General features: G+C 37.3%; 2 protein-coding genes across 2 annotated transcripts in view; one reads left to right on the top strand and one right to left on the bottom strand.

The window, feature by feature from the left end:
• LOC144636029 (inositol-pentakisphosphate 2-kinase-like) overlaps positions 1-21,192 on the top strand; it is a 171,069-nt gene that overhangs the window by 78,528 nt on the left and 71,349 nt on the right. The gene's annotated exons all lie outside the window — the stretch shown is intronic.
• On the bottom strand, positions 1,343-20,712 carry LOC144637142 (uncharacterized). Its single transcript, XM_078496285.1, has 13 exons — positions 20,593-20,712; positions 18,693-18,991; positions 18,452-18,566; positions 18,038-18,077; positions 17,610-17,736; positions 16,996-17,505; positions 12,516-12,612; positions 12,054-12,179; positions 8,003-8,247; positions 7,647-7,761; positions 5,265-5,301; positions 4,141-4,267; positions 1,343-1,951 (listed from the first exon to the last, which is right to left on the bottom strand). The coding sequence occupies exons 1-13, from the start codon at positions 20,657-20,659 to the stop codon at positions 1,439-1,441; spliced, it is 2,418 nt and encodes an 805-aa protein (XP_078352411.1). The 5' UTR covers positions 20,660-20,712; the 3' UTR covers positions 1,343-1,438.

Genomic DNA, 21,192 nt, shown 5'->3' with positions numbered 1-21,192 from the left:
TCGTTGAATATTCATTATTTACAGTGTACCCGAATATAAAATTGCCTTTTTTTAATTACCACGAAAATTTGGAGATGGCGATGTAGAATAACTCATACAATTTATGACTAGTAAAATATGGGTGTCCTTCACGAGAAACCATGTTCGAGTTACGAATTCGGGTGTATTTTAGCTTATTGATATTTGTTAACATTCTCGTCCCCATAGCCCTTTCGTTTCTCTTAGCCGGCTTGACACGAGAAAACAAAGGGCTCTGGGGACATAGGATTTTTGAATTAATTCGATTTTTTTTTGATTGGCTGTTTGGAACAAAGAATTCATAAACGGAAGTCGAAAACGTAACGACTCTCTCATACATTCTTTTGAAACGTCATGACTGCATACATGAAGACCGGAAGTCCTAGAATCTAGGACTGGAAATCCTGTGTCCCCAGAGCCCTTCGTTTTCTCGTGCCAAGGCCCAGCCGGCTAAGAGAAACGAAAGGGCTATGGGGACGAGAAAATTTAATAAGCACTTCGCTTAACCACATTGGTATTCCAGTAGTCTTATAAGCGCTCTAAAGGTTGCTTTGAAAAAAGGTGCAAATAGTAATTCAGTTGTTTGTGTATAGAAGAGTTTTTTACTGACGAAAATTTTCTTCTCTCGTCTTGCCTGTCACATTGTTGATAGTTGATCACGTGGTACAAATGTGATTTGACTACCTCACCAAGAAAAGTACTAAGAACAAGATTATGTACATTTGCTAATTGACGAACATTCTGAGCTAAATTGAAGCACTAAAGAAATTTATCCTCGGACGTACAAGCAAATTCATACCCACTGGGATACGGGGGGATTGATGGGCCCCCTAAGGTTTTCGTTCTATTAAAGCACAGCAAAATTAAATTAAATTGAGTAGAAAACCCCTATCTTGCTCTACAAGATGACAAAATTTTCGTGGGCTTTGACGCCATTAGATCCGCCCTCTTGGATTTCACTATTTTCTTAGAAAGTCAGAAAATAACGGAAATTAATATACAATTGTATGGAATGTAATATCATACGAATTTTTCAATTTGGTTAAAAAAAGTGGGAAAAAATTAAAGAATTTTGTCAAAAAGACGATATTTTACCAAACCTACCTGTAATTATGAGGTTGCCATGGCAACGTCCAAAGTCATGACACACATTTTGACATATCAAAATTTCCGCGAGGGTTGATAGTTTAAGGACCATAGAGTAAATCTGGTTGTACGTCCGAGGGTTTAAACGTAAAATTGGATTTTTTGATTACTTAAGGTGGCCGACAACGGTTTTCAGTATTTTTTAGACCTCAAAGTATAAGGACTGGAAAATGCTGAAAACCGTTATAAGCCACTTTTAACTACATTTATGTGTTTGAAGTCTCATCCTTCATGGCTTCATGGCCGTTTGTTCGCAAGTTTATTATTTTCATTGTCATTGTACCAGAATATATCCCATGGCTTTGATGTTTTTGTTGCCATTATCTGGTGAGTGTCGTGCTACGTTTCCACACGTGTTGGAGTCAACAGGATATCCTCCAGTACCAAAACCGATTCTGGAGTCACAGCTAGTGCAGCTGTTTTCGTTGTTACCAAGGATACCGATTCTTGCTTTAGAATTGGAACTAAAGGCGGCATTGAACCCTTCTTTGTTACAGTTGTGCTGTAAGGAAGCCTGTGAACCAATCAGCGTCTTCCACGTGTTACGACCCATTGAGGTGGCGCGGTATTGCCCATCAGCGATCAGTGAGTACAGCGAGTTGGCCTGCTTGTTGATGACAATGAAGTTGAGCTGTGGACCAATCTTCATACCAAGACAAATTTTCGTGAAGGGTGTGTTCCAGTAGGTCGGTAGCTTGGTCTCTTCTGCGTCAAACCCAGTCTCCCCTCCAGGGGGATTGTATGCATTTTTGTCGCTCCAGTACCCCGAGTTATAATGAAAAGTGTTCTGAGAAGGACAAGAAACAAATGATATCACAAACAGTCCAACCGTCACGTTCAAGATGAAAAGAGAAAAAATCAATTATGATTGTCACTGGTTCAGGGCTTATCGTCGTGTAAAAATATCGTATGTAGTCTAACTAGGTAACCGTTTAATTGAGGTAACTGATACAACATTGGTAAGTTTAACAGTGACCGCGTCTGCTAAATAAAAGGGACTGCTTAAGGTGGCTGAACGTTAACACAGTTTCCGTTCGCTCTCGCTCTGGATTCGAGTCCGTGCGAGCATTCAAGGCTTTGAGACAAACTTCACAAAGAGGCAAACAAAATTTAAATGCTGCGCGTGCGGAGTTGATCAAAAAGGTGCGAACGTGCGTTTAAGCTATTGTCTTTCCAGAAAGGCATGATTTCTAACGAGCCCGTCATTAGAATTCTAAGAAATTTTGCAAGGCTGTACTTTAGAAAGCAAGAAAACTGTTGATAGTAAAAAATCTGAAATTGAACAAAGGAATTTTAAAACATTCTAGGACATTGCGATAAAACATAAAGCTGCAAAAATAAAACTTCCTTCTGTTAAAACTTTACTACTTCAGTATTAAAATCTCAGAATTTTTCCGAGTTTGTTGTACACAAACGATGAAAAAAATCTAATTACTGAATTTTCTGAAATCGAGCGGAATTCAACTTCTTTGGTAGATTTTTAATTAGCTTGGTTGCCATGGTAACACAACATGACTTTACGCGACACACACACAAATTACAAATGCAGTAGCTGATATTGTAAACTGCCAAATTTGAGCTTGTCAACTGCAACGGTTTGGGCGTGAGAGCAATATATAAGATACGTACTTCAAAAATCAGAAAACTGGTGTTCAGCCACCTTAATAAAGGTCTAATTTAAAGTAAATGTGGGGAGCAATTTCCAGGAATTTGATGACTCACCGCTTAACAAAGAGTTCTTGCGATGGTCGGGAACATTTAAACAGTCGAAAATGCCGATATCTTTGCATTTTTGAGTTCGCTATCGTTTTTTTTTAGTTTAACGGATAAAGACTTACGGTCATTTAACCCTTAATATGCTGAAATTATTCCTAAAAATGCGTTTTTTTTAACCGTTAATCGATTTTCTTGGCTCTACGGTCCAAAAGTTCTCTAAATTTGCTAAAAATGCACTTTCTGACAATGCAGGAAGATTTTGATGAAATTTCCATGTAAAAATGTACAATATTTTACTTTGGCGCATGCGCATTTTTTTTTTTTGCTGAACCGTTCCGATTTTTTTCCTTGCTCCTTTCCTTTTCGTTTTTCTCTGCTTTCTTATTCTCTCTATCTTTTACTCTGTGCACCCCTTCTACTGGCCTGAAAAGTTTTGATCTGAATCAATGGAAAACCCTGGAAAGGAGATCATGATCAAGTACGGGTATTTTGGCCTGTTTTAGCACCAATTTTACACCAAAAACTAATCGCGTTTTTTTCGATTAGCGCTGTCGGAATGCAGTCAATATTGAAGATGGACAGTCCTGTGGAAAGATCTATCCAAGCTCTATAAGATGCAAATCACAAAAATCTGCTGACGTGTAAATTGGTGACGTCATAAGTGGCAGAATGGCCATTCCTCCAAATCCCGGAATGATCCGTGCTTAGCATGTTAAGGGTTAACAGTTTAGCTTAATCTGACACGTGCAAGTCAATTTAGCGTAGAAAGAGTATTTTGTCCAGATTAATCAGTTCGTTGCAACCACTGAAAACAAATATTCGAAGCTGTTTGTAGCAAACGCTAAATTACAAGATCAATCGCTAGAGTAGAATGAATGCACAAAACGAGTTTATTGATTAAATCGACGAAATCCTCGAAAGCGCAGTCAAAGGACTCAAATTTTTGCTAGAGCTTGATTCAACTGCAAGTTAAAAAATGTAAAAATAGATCGAAAGCCGATGATAATGTTAACTTTAAACAATTACAATTTGTGGGAAAAAATACAATTCACTAGTTGATAACCCAAATCCCGACACGGCGAAATATATAAAACAGTTCAGCGTTAAAAAAAATTAAATTATAGTGATACAGATGTAATTTGTTAGAAACCGGATTTATATATAGTAGCTACACTGTTCCCTTTTCTTTAACGGAGTCCTTTATGTTTTGGAAATTAAATCACGTTTCTGTGAGTACATACGTCAGAGACGAATTCGTACCTTGTTGCCGTCATTCTTCATGACCGGCGTCCATCCCCCATCTCCACATCCAAAATCTCCAAAGTGACAGAGAATGGGAGTTGGTTTTGAGTCAAAGTGGAGAGTAACCAGCTCACTAACCCTCGACCTGTTGAATATAAGAAACATCTGTTAGGTTATTGAAGGGGGGGGGGGGGTGGTTTGAAAAATTTTCCTCTTCCAACCTTTTTTTTAGTTAATGCACCTCTGCAAACATTTCTTTTCGAAATGCAAAATATTTTTTGTTATACATATCTTGTTTGCAAACAATTTATTTTGTTTTTCTAGGCCCTGCAAACAATTTTTTATTAATATTTTTCATATCTCCCCGCCCCCTTCCAAAAACATAAGCGTCCGTCCCTTACTAAGAGATAGTGCAGTAACTAGATTTAAAGGATTCAGACTGAGAAATTTCTTAGAGTAGTTAATATTTTGAGGAGTTCATTGACCACAAACCATATTTTTAACCCCTTCGGGGCCCTAACGTCTCCTAATGAGATTGTTACGCTTGTGACTGTAAATGAGGTTGTTAATGAGGTTGTTATAATTTTAATCAGAATATAAACTTCCGAAATAGGCTTTTCAGTGAACAATTTGACAATAAATACATATTTGTACATTGAAATATATTACAATTTCCTACTTGCTCCAAATAACTTGTGAGATGGAGATCAAAATCCCACAGTAATAAAAAAAAAAATACACAGGTACCACAGCCCTCTATTTATCACGTATCTGCCCTCTCCCACCACCGACTTGGCACCCTATTTTTTCAACGCCTGACAAAACTCAGTGTACAGTCACCTCCCGCCTTGCGGACACCTCACTATTACGGCCAACACCCCGGTATTACGGACATCCTCGTTCCCAGGGAGAGACCCTGGGAACGAGGTTGTATTACGGACAGGAGTTGAAGTTCCGGCGAACAAGTGTTACTGAAAATAACTCCCGCTATTCAGACTTTCTTTATTGCGAACACCAAATTGTGGTCCCAAAGGTGTCCGTTATAGTGGGAATTGAATGTAATTTTAACGGTAAAAATCCCATCAACAAAATTTTAACGAACTCTTTGATACCATTTCTCCGAACACATTTTGAATACTTACTTGTTTTCATCATACAGTTGCTTGCAAGACTTTGTACCTGGAAGAGGTAGAACAAATTTTTTGTCAGTTTCTTTTTTAACAGAGCAGATGATACCGCTTTGTAGAGGGTCTGAATGGTTAAATCGATAAAACTAAACACTGTAACATGAAACAGTTACATTTTAGGCATTTTGGCACTTACAGTAAAAAAAAATCACTGTTACAGTAAATTTTATCCAAAAGAAACAAAATCGGCTCCAAAAAGGCAAATAGTACTTTTTGTAGTATATCAAAAAGCTTTTGGCCATTTTTTGACGATTTCCGATCATTTTGGAAGACTACCGACGATTTCCGAAGACTACCAAAGATGTCCAGAGACTACGGAAGATGTCCGAAGACTACCGAAGATTTCCGAAGAGAAATCCAAAAATTTTCTCTAAGTTCATTAGTGATTTTATTACCAATTTTCGAAGAGCAGATAAGAATTTACAGTGCTAAAAGACTATGGGTTTTTCACGAAAAACCCTCTAAACACTTAACAGTATTTTTTCGGAAACAGTATGCTTTAAAAAATTGGCCAATATATGTAACAACAAACACTAAAAATTATATTATATACTAGTTATGCAACGCTTTCGAGTGGTATACTATGGAATATCCCACGAGTCACTTGTATTTTCTCGGTATACACACGAGCCTTTAGGCGAGTGTGTATACGAAGAAAATACAAGTGACAAGTGGGATATTCCATAGTATACCACGAGAAAGTGTTGTGTAACTATTTTATACCATGCCATAGAAAATACGCTTACTAAATTTCATCGAGAATAAGATCGCAGCGCACGATGGGAAGGTTGGGTTGAATACCGTCGAATATACAACGGCTTTCCTGTATTCTGATTGGCTGTATTTTCTATGGCATGGTATAAATGGCCATATAACACCAAACAATAAACCCCATTCAGACCCTCTTTGTACCGAAGTAAGAAAATGCCCAGCCAGGTTAAATAGGGCTTAACCAGGAGCCCATGAATGGGCTCCTGGCTTAACCAAGTTAATTTAAGTTATAATAATATACATCGAAAAATTTCTCGAATCTGATTGGCTTAGAGAAATGCAGTTTTTAGTAAATTCGATGCAGAAATGAGGAAATTCAGTGCAGAAATGAGGAAATTCAGTGCAAAAACGAGAAACAAACGCGGCATCCTGATTGGTTAATAAACAAAGGCAGCCAAACGTTTCCACGCGTTTGAATGGCGCGAAGTTTGGATCTGCTTCGAGATGCAAGTAAAAAAAAATGGCTGGCGTTTTGAGCACGGCATGCAGAGGACCAGAAGACAGCTCTAAATACCATAGCACTGAAAAGCACTGGTCTTTGGTTCTCGTTTTGGAATAACTGGTTTCCTAAGAAGGAAATTGCCGACGAAATCGAAACTACAAGCCGACTAAGCTCCACGCCTTGCTTGAGCAAATTTATTTACGCCGAATTCGCCGAATTCAAAAAACAAACTAGCCTGCGAATACAGCCGCCTCTCATTCGCGTCCCGCAACGAAGAGCGTGTTTCGCTCTTCGTTGCGGGACGCGAATGAGAGGCGGCTGTATTCGCAGGCTAAAACACAAACACATTTTCGAAGATCATGGACCAGATAGCCTCAACGTTATGCTAACATCGCTTGAAAGACACTGAACTTAGAGAACAGAACTTATAGGCTTTCTATTGTTCGAGACAGAGAATTGTTTCGTCCAAGTAATATTGATGAAATGAAAAGCGAAACAGCTTCACTTTGCTGGCCGTCGAGTAGAAAGCGCTCAAGCAAAGCTCGACAAGTAGAGCAGAAGAAAATCTCTGGAAGAGGTAAAACCAAGAATCTTTTATTCAGACAATTCGTTTGACTGTTAAGCCAGATTTTTCAACTAAAAAACTTTTAAAACATCGAGGAACCTGTACGTTGTTTGGGCTTTGATCTTGTTTTGAATGAACGCGCAAACATTTTATCAGTTCCGGCCTGGTTAAAGTATAAAGGGTCTCATTGGGGTGGTGCCTTTTACGGTTAACGGTTAAAAGTTTGGCTTTTTTACGGCTAACGGTTAATTTGTTTCCATTACGATTAACAGTAGTTAAATATTAATTTACATTGTTTTATAAAGTTAAAAATTAATTTCCATTAATGAAAAACATATTTTGGGTCTTATGCCATTCTGGGACGATTTTTTACGGTTAACATAATTTACGGCTAACGGTAAAAATTTTCCAATTTTTACGCCTAACGGTTACTTTTTTGGCCCTTCTACGGCTAATGGTTAACCCCATTGAGACCCTCAAGTATACGTAATTTGATTATTTCTGCTGAATGGGAAAGAAGAGAAATGTATATTGATTCATTGATGACCAGTTTAACTACCTTCATGGCAGTTTGTTCCACTGAATCCAGCGTGACAGATACAACGAAAACCTTTACTGGTGAATCCAGCTTGACAGGTGCCATTGTTCAAACATGGGCTGCCGCTACAATGATTCTGTTACGAGAGAAAAAAGACAGTTAAAGAAAGAAATACCATGATCCTAGTGAGAAATTTGCGCCTTTTTAATAATCTCTGTAGTCTTTGTCCCCAATATTTTAACCTTGTTTTGGACTTTAAAATTCGAATGAATAGGAGACGACTCTAATTAAAGTAGATCGTAAAAACATACACACTAACTTTTATCGCACAAATTGCAAACTTCAGGTAGTTAGAAGACTTAATAACACTAGCATACCTCGATGGCCAGATAGGTGAAAGCTGCTCGACTTTCAAGATGGTTTTCATCTGTAGCGTTGTTCAACTCGCACTTGCGTTTTCCTTTCACTAAAGGTCCCAAATTTATGGACACACAATTGGGCTCCATATAGCACATCAAGCGGCAGCTCCCTTCATTGAGTACCTCGTCACTGCTGATCACGTGATTTTTCATCGCCTTGTTGTCAACTGGTTCCTTGAACTCGATGTTGCGACATTCGTCATCTTTGAAGGACAAAAATTAAATATGAAGTTGAAGTGAATGTGGGCAATGCGCAAAAATTCAGAAATGGTCTTTGTGAATGTTTTCCAAAGCACTTCACTGGATTTTTCACGGATTTTACAGGGCCGTAACCAGACCTCTGGCATACTAGTAGACGAGGCAAGACCGTACTATGAGATTCCGTGGGCACACCCTCCAGAAAGTTTAGAAATCTATGAACTCTAAAACACTTTTTTATACATTTTTTTTATAAAGTATTCTTCAAAGTAAATCAATTTTGTTCAACTGGGGATTATTTTCTTAACTCTGAACATTTCTTGTTTTTAATTTGTGGGTTAAAATCTAGACGAGGCAAGTGTCGCAAGTGCCTCGTCTTGCCTCTTACTAAATACGGCCCTGTTTTAGCTAAATCTAGAAATGAGAAAATGGCATCAAATTGAGAAAAATATCGAGTAACCAATGAAAACATTGAGAGACATGTTGGAGAAATGTTTGTTTGTAATGAAGCTAAGGTTTTGTCATCTAAATGCATAGAAGTCATTTGTTCGCAAACACTTATGTGACAGCGGGTTTTTCCGTTCTGAACACTAAAGGCTAGTTTGCACAAGCATTTTTATGATTTAGAAGAAAATTGGCCAATTTGTATGCAATATGTGGCAAATATATTTGCAAGTTAGCCTCGATTTGCTTTGGCGTCCTTTTTCCAGTTCACGTCTGTTCGGTGCACATTCAAGCAATTTTCCTCGTTGAAGGGATGCTTTGCTACGGAAAAATCTACTATCAGGTTTTTGCTGCGTAAATGTGAGGTTTCTTTGTCCGTTATGTCATCCCCTAAACGTACACAGTACATTAAGTGCAAAGAGAAGTTGGCCACTGATATTTTTATTCATTTGCCAGCAGCGTGCGAAACAAAATTGATGTACAAGAATCGGGATGCGCGCGCGGATCAAACAATTCACCGTTAGAGGAAACCCTGCTGCTGAGGACCCGGACAGTCTTTGCTTACAATGTCGAAACTAGTTTGTTCCGAATGAAGGACATTTGACTAAACGTCATTATTTCAAACAATTGTATGAAATTTACTATGACTCGAGCAAATAGTGGAAAATTACCAGTCACGAACAGTGTTTTAGGAATCTGATCCAAATCACTAGCGATCTACCTCTGGGTTTTAATTGTGTACTAAAAGAGCAAGTACATGCAGTGGCTAAACACTTTTTCCCCAATGGCTAATAGTCGCATGTATAAATGATTTGAGAATACAGTCCGACCAACTAATTACAGCTACTTCTTGTTACAAAACAAAAGCACGAGTGAATTTCAGTTAAAAAACAAAGTTATCATAAAATTTACTAATTCCTATCTTTTATTATTATTATTATTATTATTATTTGAAGTTATCATAATTGAGTCGAATTCACAAAGGTCCAATTAGCGCGGAAGATTAAGCTAAGGTGCAAAATTCCGCTAAATCGGAAAACCCTAATTTGTATCTGTCAAAAAAAAGCAAATTGGAAGATAGTTGAATATAAAGTCAACTGACAACCTGCATAATTGTTTGAACGCATACACCTGGAACATTTGTCGACTAATTATTAGTTCAAGCTAAATAAAGACAGCTTTCGTCAGCATAAAACGTGGATGGAAATCTTTATGGGGTAAATTAAAGACTGCCATTGAGTTACTCAGCTAACAACTCGAATAAACTCAGCTGACTTACAACTCAGTTGTCTAATCTCAGCTGAAAAGTTATTAAATCTAATTTACAATGCATAAAAGGCTGCGTCAAAGCAGCTTACGCTTGTATTATGAAACTTAACTGTTTAAATGCTACAAATACATGCAGAGTTTTAGTTTTTTTTCCGTAAGTACAACATTATTCACCCAAGGGTATGCCAAGATTTACTTTAAGTACAACATTGTAAGCCATATTTGCACAGGTTTCGGAAAAGGAATATTTGTTAACAGAAAACGCTAAAAGATCTAAAAATCTAATTTTATAATTTTGAAGTCCACCTGCCAAATATTTTTCATTTCCCTAACACTGATAAATTTCTTCTGACACTAAGTTTTTATAGAGTATTTGGCAAAACTTAATAAAATGGACTAAGCCTTAGCCGTGACACAGTCTTTTCAAAAGAACGTGTTAACTCATGAACAATTTTTTTAATATAATTAATTTTATCTTCAATTATACAAAAAAATATCATTTTTCGGAATTAAAGGGACTGTGTCACGGCTAAGTTAAGTTTATTTTATTACGTTTTGTCAAATACTCGCTATGAAACTTAATGTTTGCAAAGAAATTACTTTTATGGATCTAAATGGCAAAACCATAGCTTCATTGCAACCAAATGGGTCTCCCGGGCGTTAAAATTTAAGGTTACTAGCAAACGAGATTAACTTTGAAAACTGTTCAGCCGAACAATATTTCAAAAACCCATATCGCAATCCGTTTCAATCTTCGTCACTTTTGGCCATCCGTACCTTCTTTTGTATTTGGTATGTGATTGAAACTTTCCTTCTCTGTTTTAAGAGGTTATTTTTATATTTCACCGAATTTGATGGTCATTTCTCATGCTTAAATTTAGCTGAAATCCGTGACACAGTCCCTTTAAAATAATCCGCTCCATTACTGATAAATTGAACATTATTCCACACTAGACATACTGGCGACAGAAAGCTAGTAAATTTACAGAGTAAACGTATGCTTTTTTCTCAGATCCTTGGCCAAAATTTAAGGTAATTCCCTAGAAATAGAACTGCTCATAGATTTCCAACCAAACTTTGCCAGTTGATTGTTTACGTTAAGGGAAGTTAATGAAATAAAAAAGGGGGGTCACCGTATTCGTTTAGGAGCGGAAGACCTTGCATTTACCATATAATTCCTTATATTTCCTTTGCAAGTACTGCTGAAAGTACACGTTTTCGGTGGTAATGTATTATTCTGCCATAGAATTTAACTGTATTCATTTTATAGAAAGAATTGGATCGCTACTTTCAAACTAAGAGAAAAAAATGATAGGTCACCGAACTCGTTTAGGAGAAAACGATGATTTCTCTCTCTCGCGAGCCAAGCCGCTTTGAGAAAGCCGCCATTTTGTTTACGTGCGCGCGATAAACACGTAAAATTCTGCGCAGTAAGGATGCGCAATGCAATACTAGGGAATCACCTTAAATATTTCAAATTCCCTAGATACGGGGGAGGGGTAGCCTATAAGAAGTGAACCCGCTCTACGCAAATGCAGGAAATGCAGGAGGTTTTACTAGTAAGAGCAGTTAAAAAGGGACTGTGTCACGGCTGAGTAAAGTTTATTTTATTAGCCGCTATGAAACTTACTTTTTGAAAAGAAATTACTTCTCTGGATCAAAATGACAAAGCCATAGACCACATTTGTCTCCTGGACATTATAATTTAAAGTTACAAGCAAACGAGACTAACTCTAATTTGAAAACTGTTCAGCCCAACTGAACAACATTTCAAAAACCCATATCGCAATCTGTTTCAATCTTCGTCACTTTTGGCCATCTGTACCTTGTTTTGTATAATAATAATTATATTTGCTGTTTCAATTAAATTTTCCTCTACCGTTTTAAGGCTTTAAGAATTTTTTTTTTAATTTCGCCAAGCTTTATGCTTATTTGTGACGCAGTCCCTTTAATGCCTTGGATATAAGAAAAATATCAACAGAGATTATGACAAAAAAAAAAAGAGAAAAACCCTTGCTGAATTTCAGATGTCTCGTCTGATCGCACAAATCAGACCACGAACAAAGACGACGATAAAAAACATTAACCGAATACTTACCAAAGCAACCACAACAGAACGGGAAAATAGTTCTAATTAAAATATAAAGGATGCAAACGATAATTGCACATTTCTCCTCAAATCGAGTGCTTGACTTAGAAGCCATCCTTTCCTGGACTTGACGTCCTGCAGAAACCATGCGAGTTCTAGTTTTAACTAATATAGCGCACTTTTTTGTATTTGACCGGCAGATGTTTGTATATGTGTTTTAGTGTCTTAGTTTATAATTAGTTCATTATCTTGTGTATTCAAACTAATGGTTGGTTTCTATAGAAATCAGTTATCATGCAGCGATGGGTGTCAGGAAATAATTAGCCCATTGTCAAGTTAAGGGCGGTCCTAGAAAGCTTAAGTTAATGAAGGACTAAGTTTTTACTGCTCGTCTATGCCAATGAACCAACCTCGTCTCTCCAAAGAAAAATACTAAAAACTGGTTAGACAATTCCAGCATAACAAGACTACTGCCTTTAAAGTTAAATGTCGTTGAATCCCGCGGTTTATTGCACATTTCCAGTGCAGTGGTTTTTAAGATTGATATTTTCCTCAATCTTTCGCGAGCCTAAATATAATAATGGCTTTATCCATTATGACTCAAACACTCAAACACAAAAAAGCAACCGATCTTCGGTTTCATTGAAAATCGGGGAAAACCCTTTTTCAATGCCGGATTTTTTTTGTACTGTAGAATAAACATTTAATTTAACAGACACATTTAAAAACAGACTGAACTGTTCAAGCCAAGCCAGTAGGCCACACATCAAAATTGCCATTTGTCCAGAAGTTTGAGAAAGCAATGTAGAGTGACCCATCATACAGCTTTCGGCCCGTTCGGAAAGACATTCTCTATTACAAAAATTTATCTTCAAGTTAGGAGTTTGGTTTAACTTTGATTTCAGGTGTGAAGACTGAATAGTAGCCTGAATAGCATTCCGGTTAATCAAATTTGTATTTCAGTTAACCTGATAAGCATTTTATAGGCTGCATACCGAAACTCCTGTTTAAAATCTGCAAATTATTTCTAAGGATAAAAAGGAAGGAAGTTCAAAGGAAGTTCAAACTAAGGAAGTTCAAACGTCGCGATCAACATCTCAAAGCGATTCTATCGTGAGACAAACGAATAAACGTTCATTACCTATCTTACACCACGATGAACAATATTAATCTTTAAACAAGATGCTCTATCACCTATCAATGTTAAGCCCGAGGGGGGGGGGGTCGGGCAGGGGGTGGGGATTTGACATTTTCTATAAAAAAATGTCAAATTCCCCACCCCGGGACAAATAATTGGTCAAAATCCCCATGAAAGGTGGTCAGATATCCCTCAAACCTTCATATATGACCAAAATCCCTACCCTGGGGCCATCACATACGATCAAAATCCCTACCCTGGGGAGCTACCTCACGATCAAATCCGGTGGTGCCCGACCCCCCCCCCCCCTCGGGCTTAACATTGATAGGTGCATTATAAGTAATACCGTGTTTTCTCGGTTAAACGCCGGACCCCGACTAAACGCCGGCCTCGTATAAACAGCAAACGCCGGGTCAAAATTGATAATTTTTTTTAAATTAACGCCGGGGGCGTTTGTTCGAGGTCCCAGCGCTTATTCAGTTTGAGGTCAGGCTAAAAAATAAATATATTCTTTTGATTGGCACTGCTATGCCATACTGAGTAGAACGGTATGCTGCTTTGGAAATCTCAATAAACGTTCAAAGGAAAAGTCCGGTGTAACATAGCTGGGATGGACGCTGTACTACAAAATAAAACCTAGCAGTGTTCGCGTTCCTGTCTTCATGACTGACGCATTTCGTTTCTTGTGTTAGTGTTCACAGACGTTGAAATCTCGAGGATCCCTCCAGCGTTTGTTTACAAGTTGGAAAAGGTCCTTTAAAAACGAGGAGGACGTTGGTGACATTGGCGTTTATGAACTTAAAACTTTCTACCCATAACCTTTACTTGCATGCTCCTTTATTGCTCATAAACCGTTTATATTCTGTTTGTCACAAATCTTGACTGCAACGATTAACGTGTTTAATCTGCAATAATGTACCTTTGGGTAATTATCAACTTTGAATACCCAGGGACAGTTTTTCGGGGCAGAACGAAGAGAAAAATCGTCCCGCCTTGACAAACTGCCTTTTGGTCTCAGAGATCAGTAACAATAAATCAATCTGAAAAATTGACAGAAAATTGCAGTCTGTTAATAAACGCCGGGCTCCATTAAACGCCGGGTCCACCAAGCCAATTTTGAAATAAACGCCGGGGCGTTTAATTAAGAAAATACGATAGCTTACTTAAAAATTAAAACAAAAATTATCTAACTTGAAATTATTTTTACTTTTTTAATCCTCTTTCTTCTTTATCATGTTAGCATAAAGCGAGTTTTGCGATAGCAATTAAGAGCTACGAAAACGTTTCATGCATATTCTTAGACTGTCTATTCGTAGACTGTCGCACGTATGGCTTTCCGAAGCATTAGAAAGAGAAAAAAACGGATAGCAGGTATGGTTTCAAACTTTATTGTAGCTTTTCAAAGGAAAAAAAGAGGTATTTCGACTCAATTTCATATCCGTGCAAATTCACATAGTTCGCTCAATTTTAAATCCAAGCAATTGTTTTCGCTTGTCGAGAATATAAGCGAAAGTGGATTGAAATCAGGCTCGCCTTACGTCATGTTAGAACCTTTGAAGTAATATTCCGGTTGAGAGGAAGTTCCCCGACCGGAAGATGGATCGAGATGATTATGTAACAAGTGACATAAAATTACTTATTTCTTGAAATATATGTATCCTTTAATCAATGACTCACTCAGTTAAAGCTCATGATCAGACTGATCGCAATAACCAGGGTTACTGTCGAAAAAGCTTATTAACCCACGACAAGCAAACTCACACCCCCACCATTAATACCTCCCAAAATCTCTTTTATTTTTGTTTTTCTAAGCACTAAAGTATTCCAAAAAGTTCGTTGTCTTGATTAATTATAGGCATAATTAAGTTTTACGGTGGAAATTGCGCTGGCCGGATTATCGTTCTAAGTGTGGCAACATAATTTTTATGAACTTACGAATTTAAAGTGTTCCTAAGAGTTTGCCTTTTTGTCTTTTTGAACATTTAAGTGAATTTTAATGGTACATAGTCTAATGGATTATTGTTTTAAGGCTTACCTATAAATGACATCATCATCATCATCATCAATAATCATCTCGCAGGGTCAGGTCAGGGAATTTCCTGTTACCCAGGATATTGCTTCATGGGTTCTTACATGAAAGTGAAGCAAACCTAGGTTTTAAAATCCCAATGCAAGGATATGCTCAACATGGCGGACACAATTAATTTTCTCCTCCCTGCACACCCTGATTTCTATTATGCAGAGCATCAGGCGGGTCTTCCCCACCTTTGCTGGGATTATACCTTGTATGTTTTTCTTATGTAATCTTTCAATGATTATAATAAAATAAAACGGCCACACATTTGGCCACAATAGCCCAAAATGGGAACGTTTTGCTTTTTCCCAGCAAACAGAGCTTAGCCAAACTAACACACACATTCTTTACCAATATGTTGTCATTAATTTAGAAGGAGCAAGATACATAAAGCTTTAAAGACAGCAATATGCTTTTTATGCATGGTTACAGCAGTTGCTCAAAATAACCCTAAGCCTTTTTTCCTTGACGTTCTTCTCAAACGTTTGGCAGGTTTTAAATTATCAAGTGGTTGCAATTTTCATCTTTGATGCAAATCTTTTATGATAAAGTGTCAAGTTTGTAAACGACATTTTAGGGGGGACATTAGCTAGTTTAAGGCCGCATATATGCACAACGACCGAACAAATAGGAAAAATTGTTAAAAAGCTTTTAATTTTCAGCATGTGTACCTATTCTTGGTTTTCACTTGACGTCATCAAAATTCTAAAACCCAGAATCGCAAGACCTTTGAGTTTTTATCCTTCATTGGCTATTAGACTTCCTTAATATAAATCATTTTGAAGGCTTTTAGCTCAATAGCATTCGCCGTCTTTAAGGTAGAGCATTTTGAATTTCGGAGTTTCACGCCACACGAGATCAAAGATGGCCGTCGGAAGGCTGTCACGTTTTCTTAAAAAATGCCTCATCCTGCGATTTTTAACAATCTGGACAGTTGAAGTTCGTAAGAAGCGTTTTTGTGAATTTTTACTTGTTCATTAGGGTGATTTGACCGCTTTTTGTAGCAGAATTTAATGCCAGATGTTTTCATTGATTTCCGGCCGCCATGTTGGAGCCCAAGCAGTTGGGCTCCAACATGACGATTCCATACTGTGCTCTCTAAATTTGCGTGAAACATTTTGACGGATAACTCAAGTACGAAATAACGTACAGCCCTGAGACTTGGGCAAGTAGTTTATATAGTAGTTTTCTACAACCTGTGATATTCTTGATTTTTTTGACTCGATAGTTTTTGGTTTATTTTTTCGCGGCGTTACAGTGAAAACCACCCATAATAATGAATTCTCAAAAGTTCGGCAAATAAATGCAAATTTAATATTTTACCCACATAGAACACGACTTGGTGACTCACCAAGTGAACCAAAACTACTTGGCTATTCAATATGGCGAGCGGATCAACAACCGAAGCGAGCTAAAATGGTACGGTTTGCCTACCATTATAACAGGCGAAATCGCATAACGGTTCTTTGATTCATTATTATTTGTACAGGTCGACACTATGAACCAAATTTAGTACAAATTTACACAGAGGATGGTTGGGCGCCAACAATGAATTAAAACTGGGAGTTTAAAAACGACCAACTGTTCGATTTTCTTATGGAATACGTGCGATAAAAATTAACGAGTGTTCTCGGCATTATTTAGTGCCGATAGTTACATCTACCTATTTGGAAGTCACGTGCAACACGGTTTCAAGGCCGTTCGTTTGAAAGTTCATATTGCTTTCCCTGTCATTGCACCAAAATGTATCCTATGGCCTTGATGTGTTTCTCTCCATTATCTGGTGAGTGTGTTGCTTCGTTTCCGCAGGTATTGGAGTCATCGAACTTTCCGCCTGTACCAAAACCGATTCTGGAATCACAGGTGAGACAGTCATTTTCCTGGTTAGAAATCCAGCCGATTCTCGCTTTAGTATACTGAATAAGCCCACTGACAGCATTGAACCCTTCCTTGTTACAGTTGAGCTGCAAAGAGGCTTCTGAACCAATCAGCGTCTTCCACGTGTTACGACTCAGTGAGGTGGCGCGGTATTGCCCGTCAGCGATCAGTGAGTACAGAGAATTGGCCTGCTTGTTGATGACAATGAAGTTGATCTGTTGGCCGATCTTCATTCCAAGACAAATCTTGGAGAAGGGTGTGTTCCAGTAGGTCGGTAACTTGGTCTCTTGAGTGTCAAACCCAGTCTCCCCTCCAGGAAGGTTGTATTCATTTTTATCACTCCAGTATCCCGAGTCATAATGAAAGGTGTTCTAAAAATTAATAAGAAAAAGTCAGCTCATATCTTAATATTTGAGCAGAGTCTGCATGGTTATCGTATATTCGAAATCAGGATTCTGACCAGTCAATGTCATACCTTGTTGCCGTCAATCTTCATGACCGGCGTCCATCCCCCATCTCCACATCCAAAATCTCCAAAGTGACAGAGAACGGGAACTGGTTTTGAGTCAAACTGGAGAGTAACCAGCTGGCTCGTGTTCAACCTTTTGAATATTAAAAATGTATAAAAGGAGTAATATATAGTGCAGTAATATATTTTAGGTTTTAATTTGAAAAAATTCTCAGAGTAGTGTTATGGCTCCTCGAGAGGGTCCCTTTTCTTAATGCTTTTCTAAAAGCCTCTAGAAAGACCCTCTTTTTCAATGTTTTTCTAACCATTCATTCAAGTTTATCCTCTTGAAAATCGTCTAAAGTAAATCCTGAATGGTACGAAGTCCAGTGGATTAATATTCTAAAGAGCTACCTGACGGAGATCATGCAGAGAAACCCACGAAAATGACTTACTTGTATATGTCATACGCTTTCTTGCAAGAGTCTACAACAACTGAAAAAAAAGAGGTAAAAACAGCTTTAAGAGTGATTCAGTTTTTACAAAAGATTTAATTCCTTATACTAATCGGTCAAAACATTTAACGTGAATATTTTGAGGTGAACATTTCCTTCAAATACCTCTTTCCGTTTTTCTCCGAAACTTTTAAAAAAGTTAAAATATGTTTTTATTATCAAGATTCCCTGCTCAAATTTGAAAGTTGATAAACAAACGTATGGAAAGCAAATCTGAACAACGGAACATATGATATAGAGAAAAACTATTTAAAAAAATAACGGTGGAAAAGAACACGTACGCCCGATCGATGCGTGAACGTGGTGCCAGTCCTCTAGAATTTAATTTAAACAATTTTTTACTCCAATCTATACCTTTCTCGCAATCTTCTCCAGTGAAGCCCGTTTGGCAAATGCATTCAAACGTGTCATGTTTGTAGTTCGGTAGACAGGTTCCTCCGTTTTGACACGGCGAGGAAGAACAAGGCGACTGCAAAAACAATAACGTGTGGGTTATAAATGAAAGCGAGTTTGTAGTAAAAATAGCTGTATTGTTAGTGTAAGGAAATTAATGTATTGAAATTACAAATTAACGAACTCGAAAAAATGCCACTACCTTGATGGCAAAATGATGTGAACTTTTGTTTCCTTTGTACTCTGTGGAGTTTCTGTATTTATCAGAAGACAGCAACTCACACCAGAGCTTTCCATTAGCTCCTTTGGAGGCGGCCAGGTTCACAGAAAAGCATAAAGGATTGCTGAGGCATTCAAAGGTGCAATCCAAGACATCGTACGCGGTGATTGTTCCAATTTTTGGTACAGTTAGATAATGGAACTCGTGTTTTGTAAAAACATGTTGTCGGACCGTGTGTAAAGTGGAGTAGGTATCCTCGTGAGGCAGAAACATGTTTGACGCTGTGTGGAGAGAGAGAGAGAAGCAGAGACTTACTCATAAATTAATTACAGGAATGTTAAGCTTATGGTGGTTCTTGGACCACCAAAGCATTGTTTTATACCTTCTAAATTTTTGATGTAGATTATGTATTCGGGTAAAAAAAATTGACTCTGATCTATTGCTAAGTTCCAGTGAAATTTGCGTTTTAGAATGTCTGTGTTTATTGGGTACCAACCGTTGCTTTTGTTTGGGGCTAATATTTGCGAAGTTACGGAGAGCGCACAAAATGGGAAAGATAAAACAAAACAAAAAAGAAACATTTGCACATTTTGAATACTAAAGGTCATTAAAGCATGCTTGACTTCTTGTGGACTTAACTTCGTAAATGGTGGCAAAACCTGGTTTAAATGTCACGAAAACTCGTCGTGGATAAGTACGTGGAGTCGCATGAAGCTAAAACAAATCCCCTTAAAAAAATTGACAATTTTTTATACAACTAGTATAGCATTGCACAAGTTACTTATACGAGAGAAGAACACAAATATAACAGAACAAATAATAACAGAAAATACTGTAAGAGGAAGTTTTATTCCAAGATGGAGGAATCACGAGCTAAATAGAGAATTTATTTTTTCTTTTGACATGCAAACTACAAGATAAAATGAAAACCGCCACATTTCAAAGTCAATATTTGCAAAGCAACCTGCTAAATTTGTTTATTCTCTTCGTTAAGTCCGGCCTGGCATATCGCTATGAAATGTCCCGAATTTTTTTAACTTATTTTTATTACGGTAGTAAAAAACTGCCTTTTTTGTAAATTAAAAGAATCTTAAGAATATTAATAGCCACATTCTCATCTTTAGTACCCTATTTCGATCGAAGATCTACGTCCTTTTTTGCACGTAAAGCCAAAAACTATGAAAACAGCAAACAACGAAAAGGGTAAAGGAAAAAAATAGATCCTTTTTTCTAAATTTTATCCATTTTTCTTGTGACACTTCAAAAAATATTTCTTTGCCTATATTTGACGATTTATTTTTTATTATTTTTTTTATATTTCTAGCAGTTTTGTTATTGAAATAAACAGCATAAAGCAGCCAGAAGCCAAAAGCCAAAGAACTGAACTAACTTATAAAAGATTCCTTTTAGTGCCCCCCCCCCCCCCCAAAAAAAAAAAAACCACATAACGTTTCTGTTTGAAAACGGATATTATTCCTACCGATTGGTCTTGAATCATTCTAAAATTATCCCTCTCTTCATCTAACATCAATGTTTGGTGGAAAAAACATTTATCACCTAGCACGTAAAAGTCTTTAAAACATTCTTAATCGTCGCGAGATCAAATGCTATGGCATTATCGTTTTTCAAAAAGTTCCGTTTTCTTCGTCCACACGAAAACACGGAAACGTTGTTAGCAATAATTTCCACTCTGTGGAGCATTTAAGAAAAGTTGCGTTTTCCTTCACCATTTTTACCGGATACCTGTGGACAGAAAGCCAATCCGCAAAGAAAACATGCGTTTTTAAACGAAAACAGTTAAGTGTAAATTAAACGGTTGAACACAAACAGAAAAACAAGGATGGCCTCACACAACAACAACAAGAACAGAACTTATAATTACCTTGGGTTTCGTCGGTGATCAGAGTAAAAGCAAGGAATAAAATTGGCCAGATAAAAACAGAAAACATGATAAAAGAAATTTTTACCGTGTGAGCTGAGCTAAAGTCTCAACTGCCAACGCGATGCTTTTGCGAAATTAGGTAAAACTTTGACGTTAATATTCGTACCCATAAAGCATCTCTGTGTCTTTAGCCAATCGCATGATGACAGCGCATGCCTCCATTAGTTATAATTAGTAGAGAAATACTGGTTAGTCTCTCGTTTTTAAGGCATTGTTTGTCGTGAATTGGGAATATTAAACAATGAGTACAAACATTCTAAGATTATTGATGAAGGTTTTTAGCAGCACTGGTTATTGTGCAACTATTAAACTTAATTAAATATTGCAAGGGTTTTTTCTTGGAAATAAAATATTCCTGCTAAAGTCTTGTTCTCAAGAGTGCTAAGTCAACACCATTTTTCTTCTAACTACTTAAAAGGACTATGTCACGGATTTTACCAGATTTTTGAACAGCCGTTATATTCTGTCGCGAACCTAGAAATAATAGTCCATTTTTATTTAAAAGCTATATAGAGCACTGAAACTGTTAACTAGCATCGG

Source organism: Oculina patagonica, chromosome 13 (assembly GCF_052425735.1).
Source record: "Oculina patagonica isolate OP01 chromosome 13, crgOcupat, whole genome shotgun sequence".
Taxonomy (NCBI): domain Eukaryota; kingdom Metazoa; phylum Cnidaria; class Anthozoa; order Scleractinia; family Oculinidae; genus Oculina; species Oculina patagonica.
The sequence above is the reverse complement of the archived record's forward strand: the minus strand, read 5'-3'. Positions and strand labels throughout refer to the sequence as shown.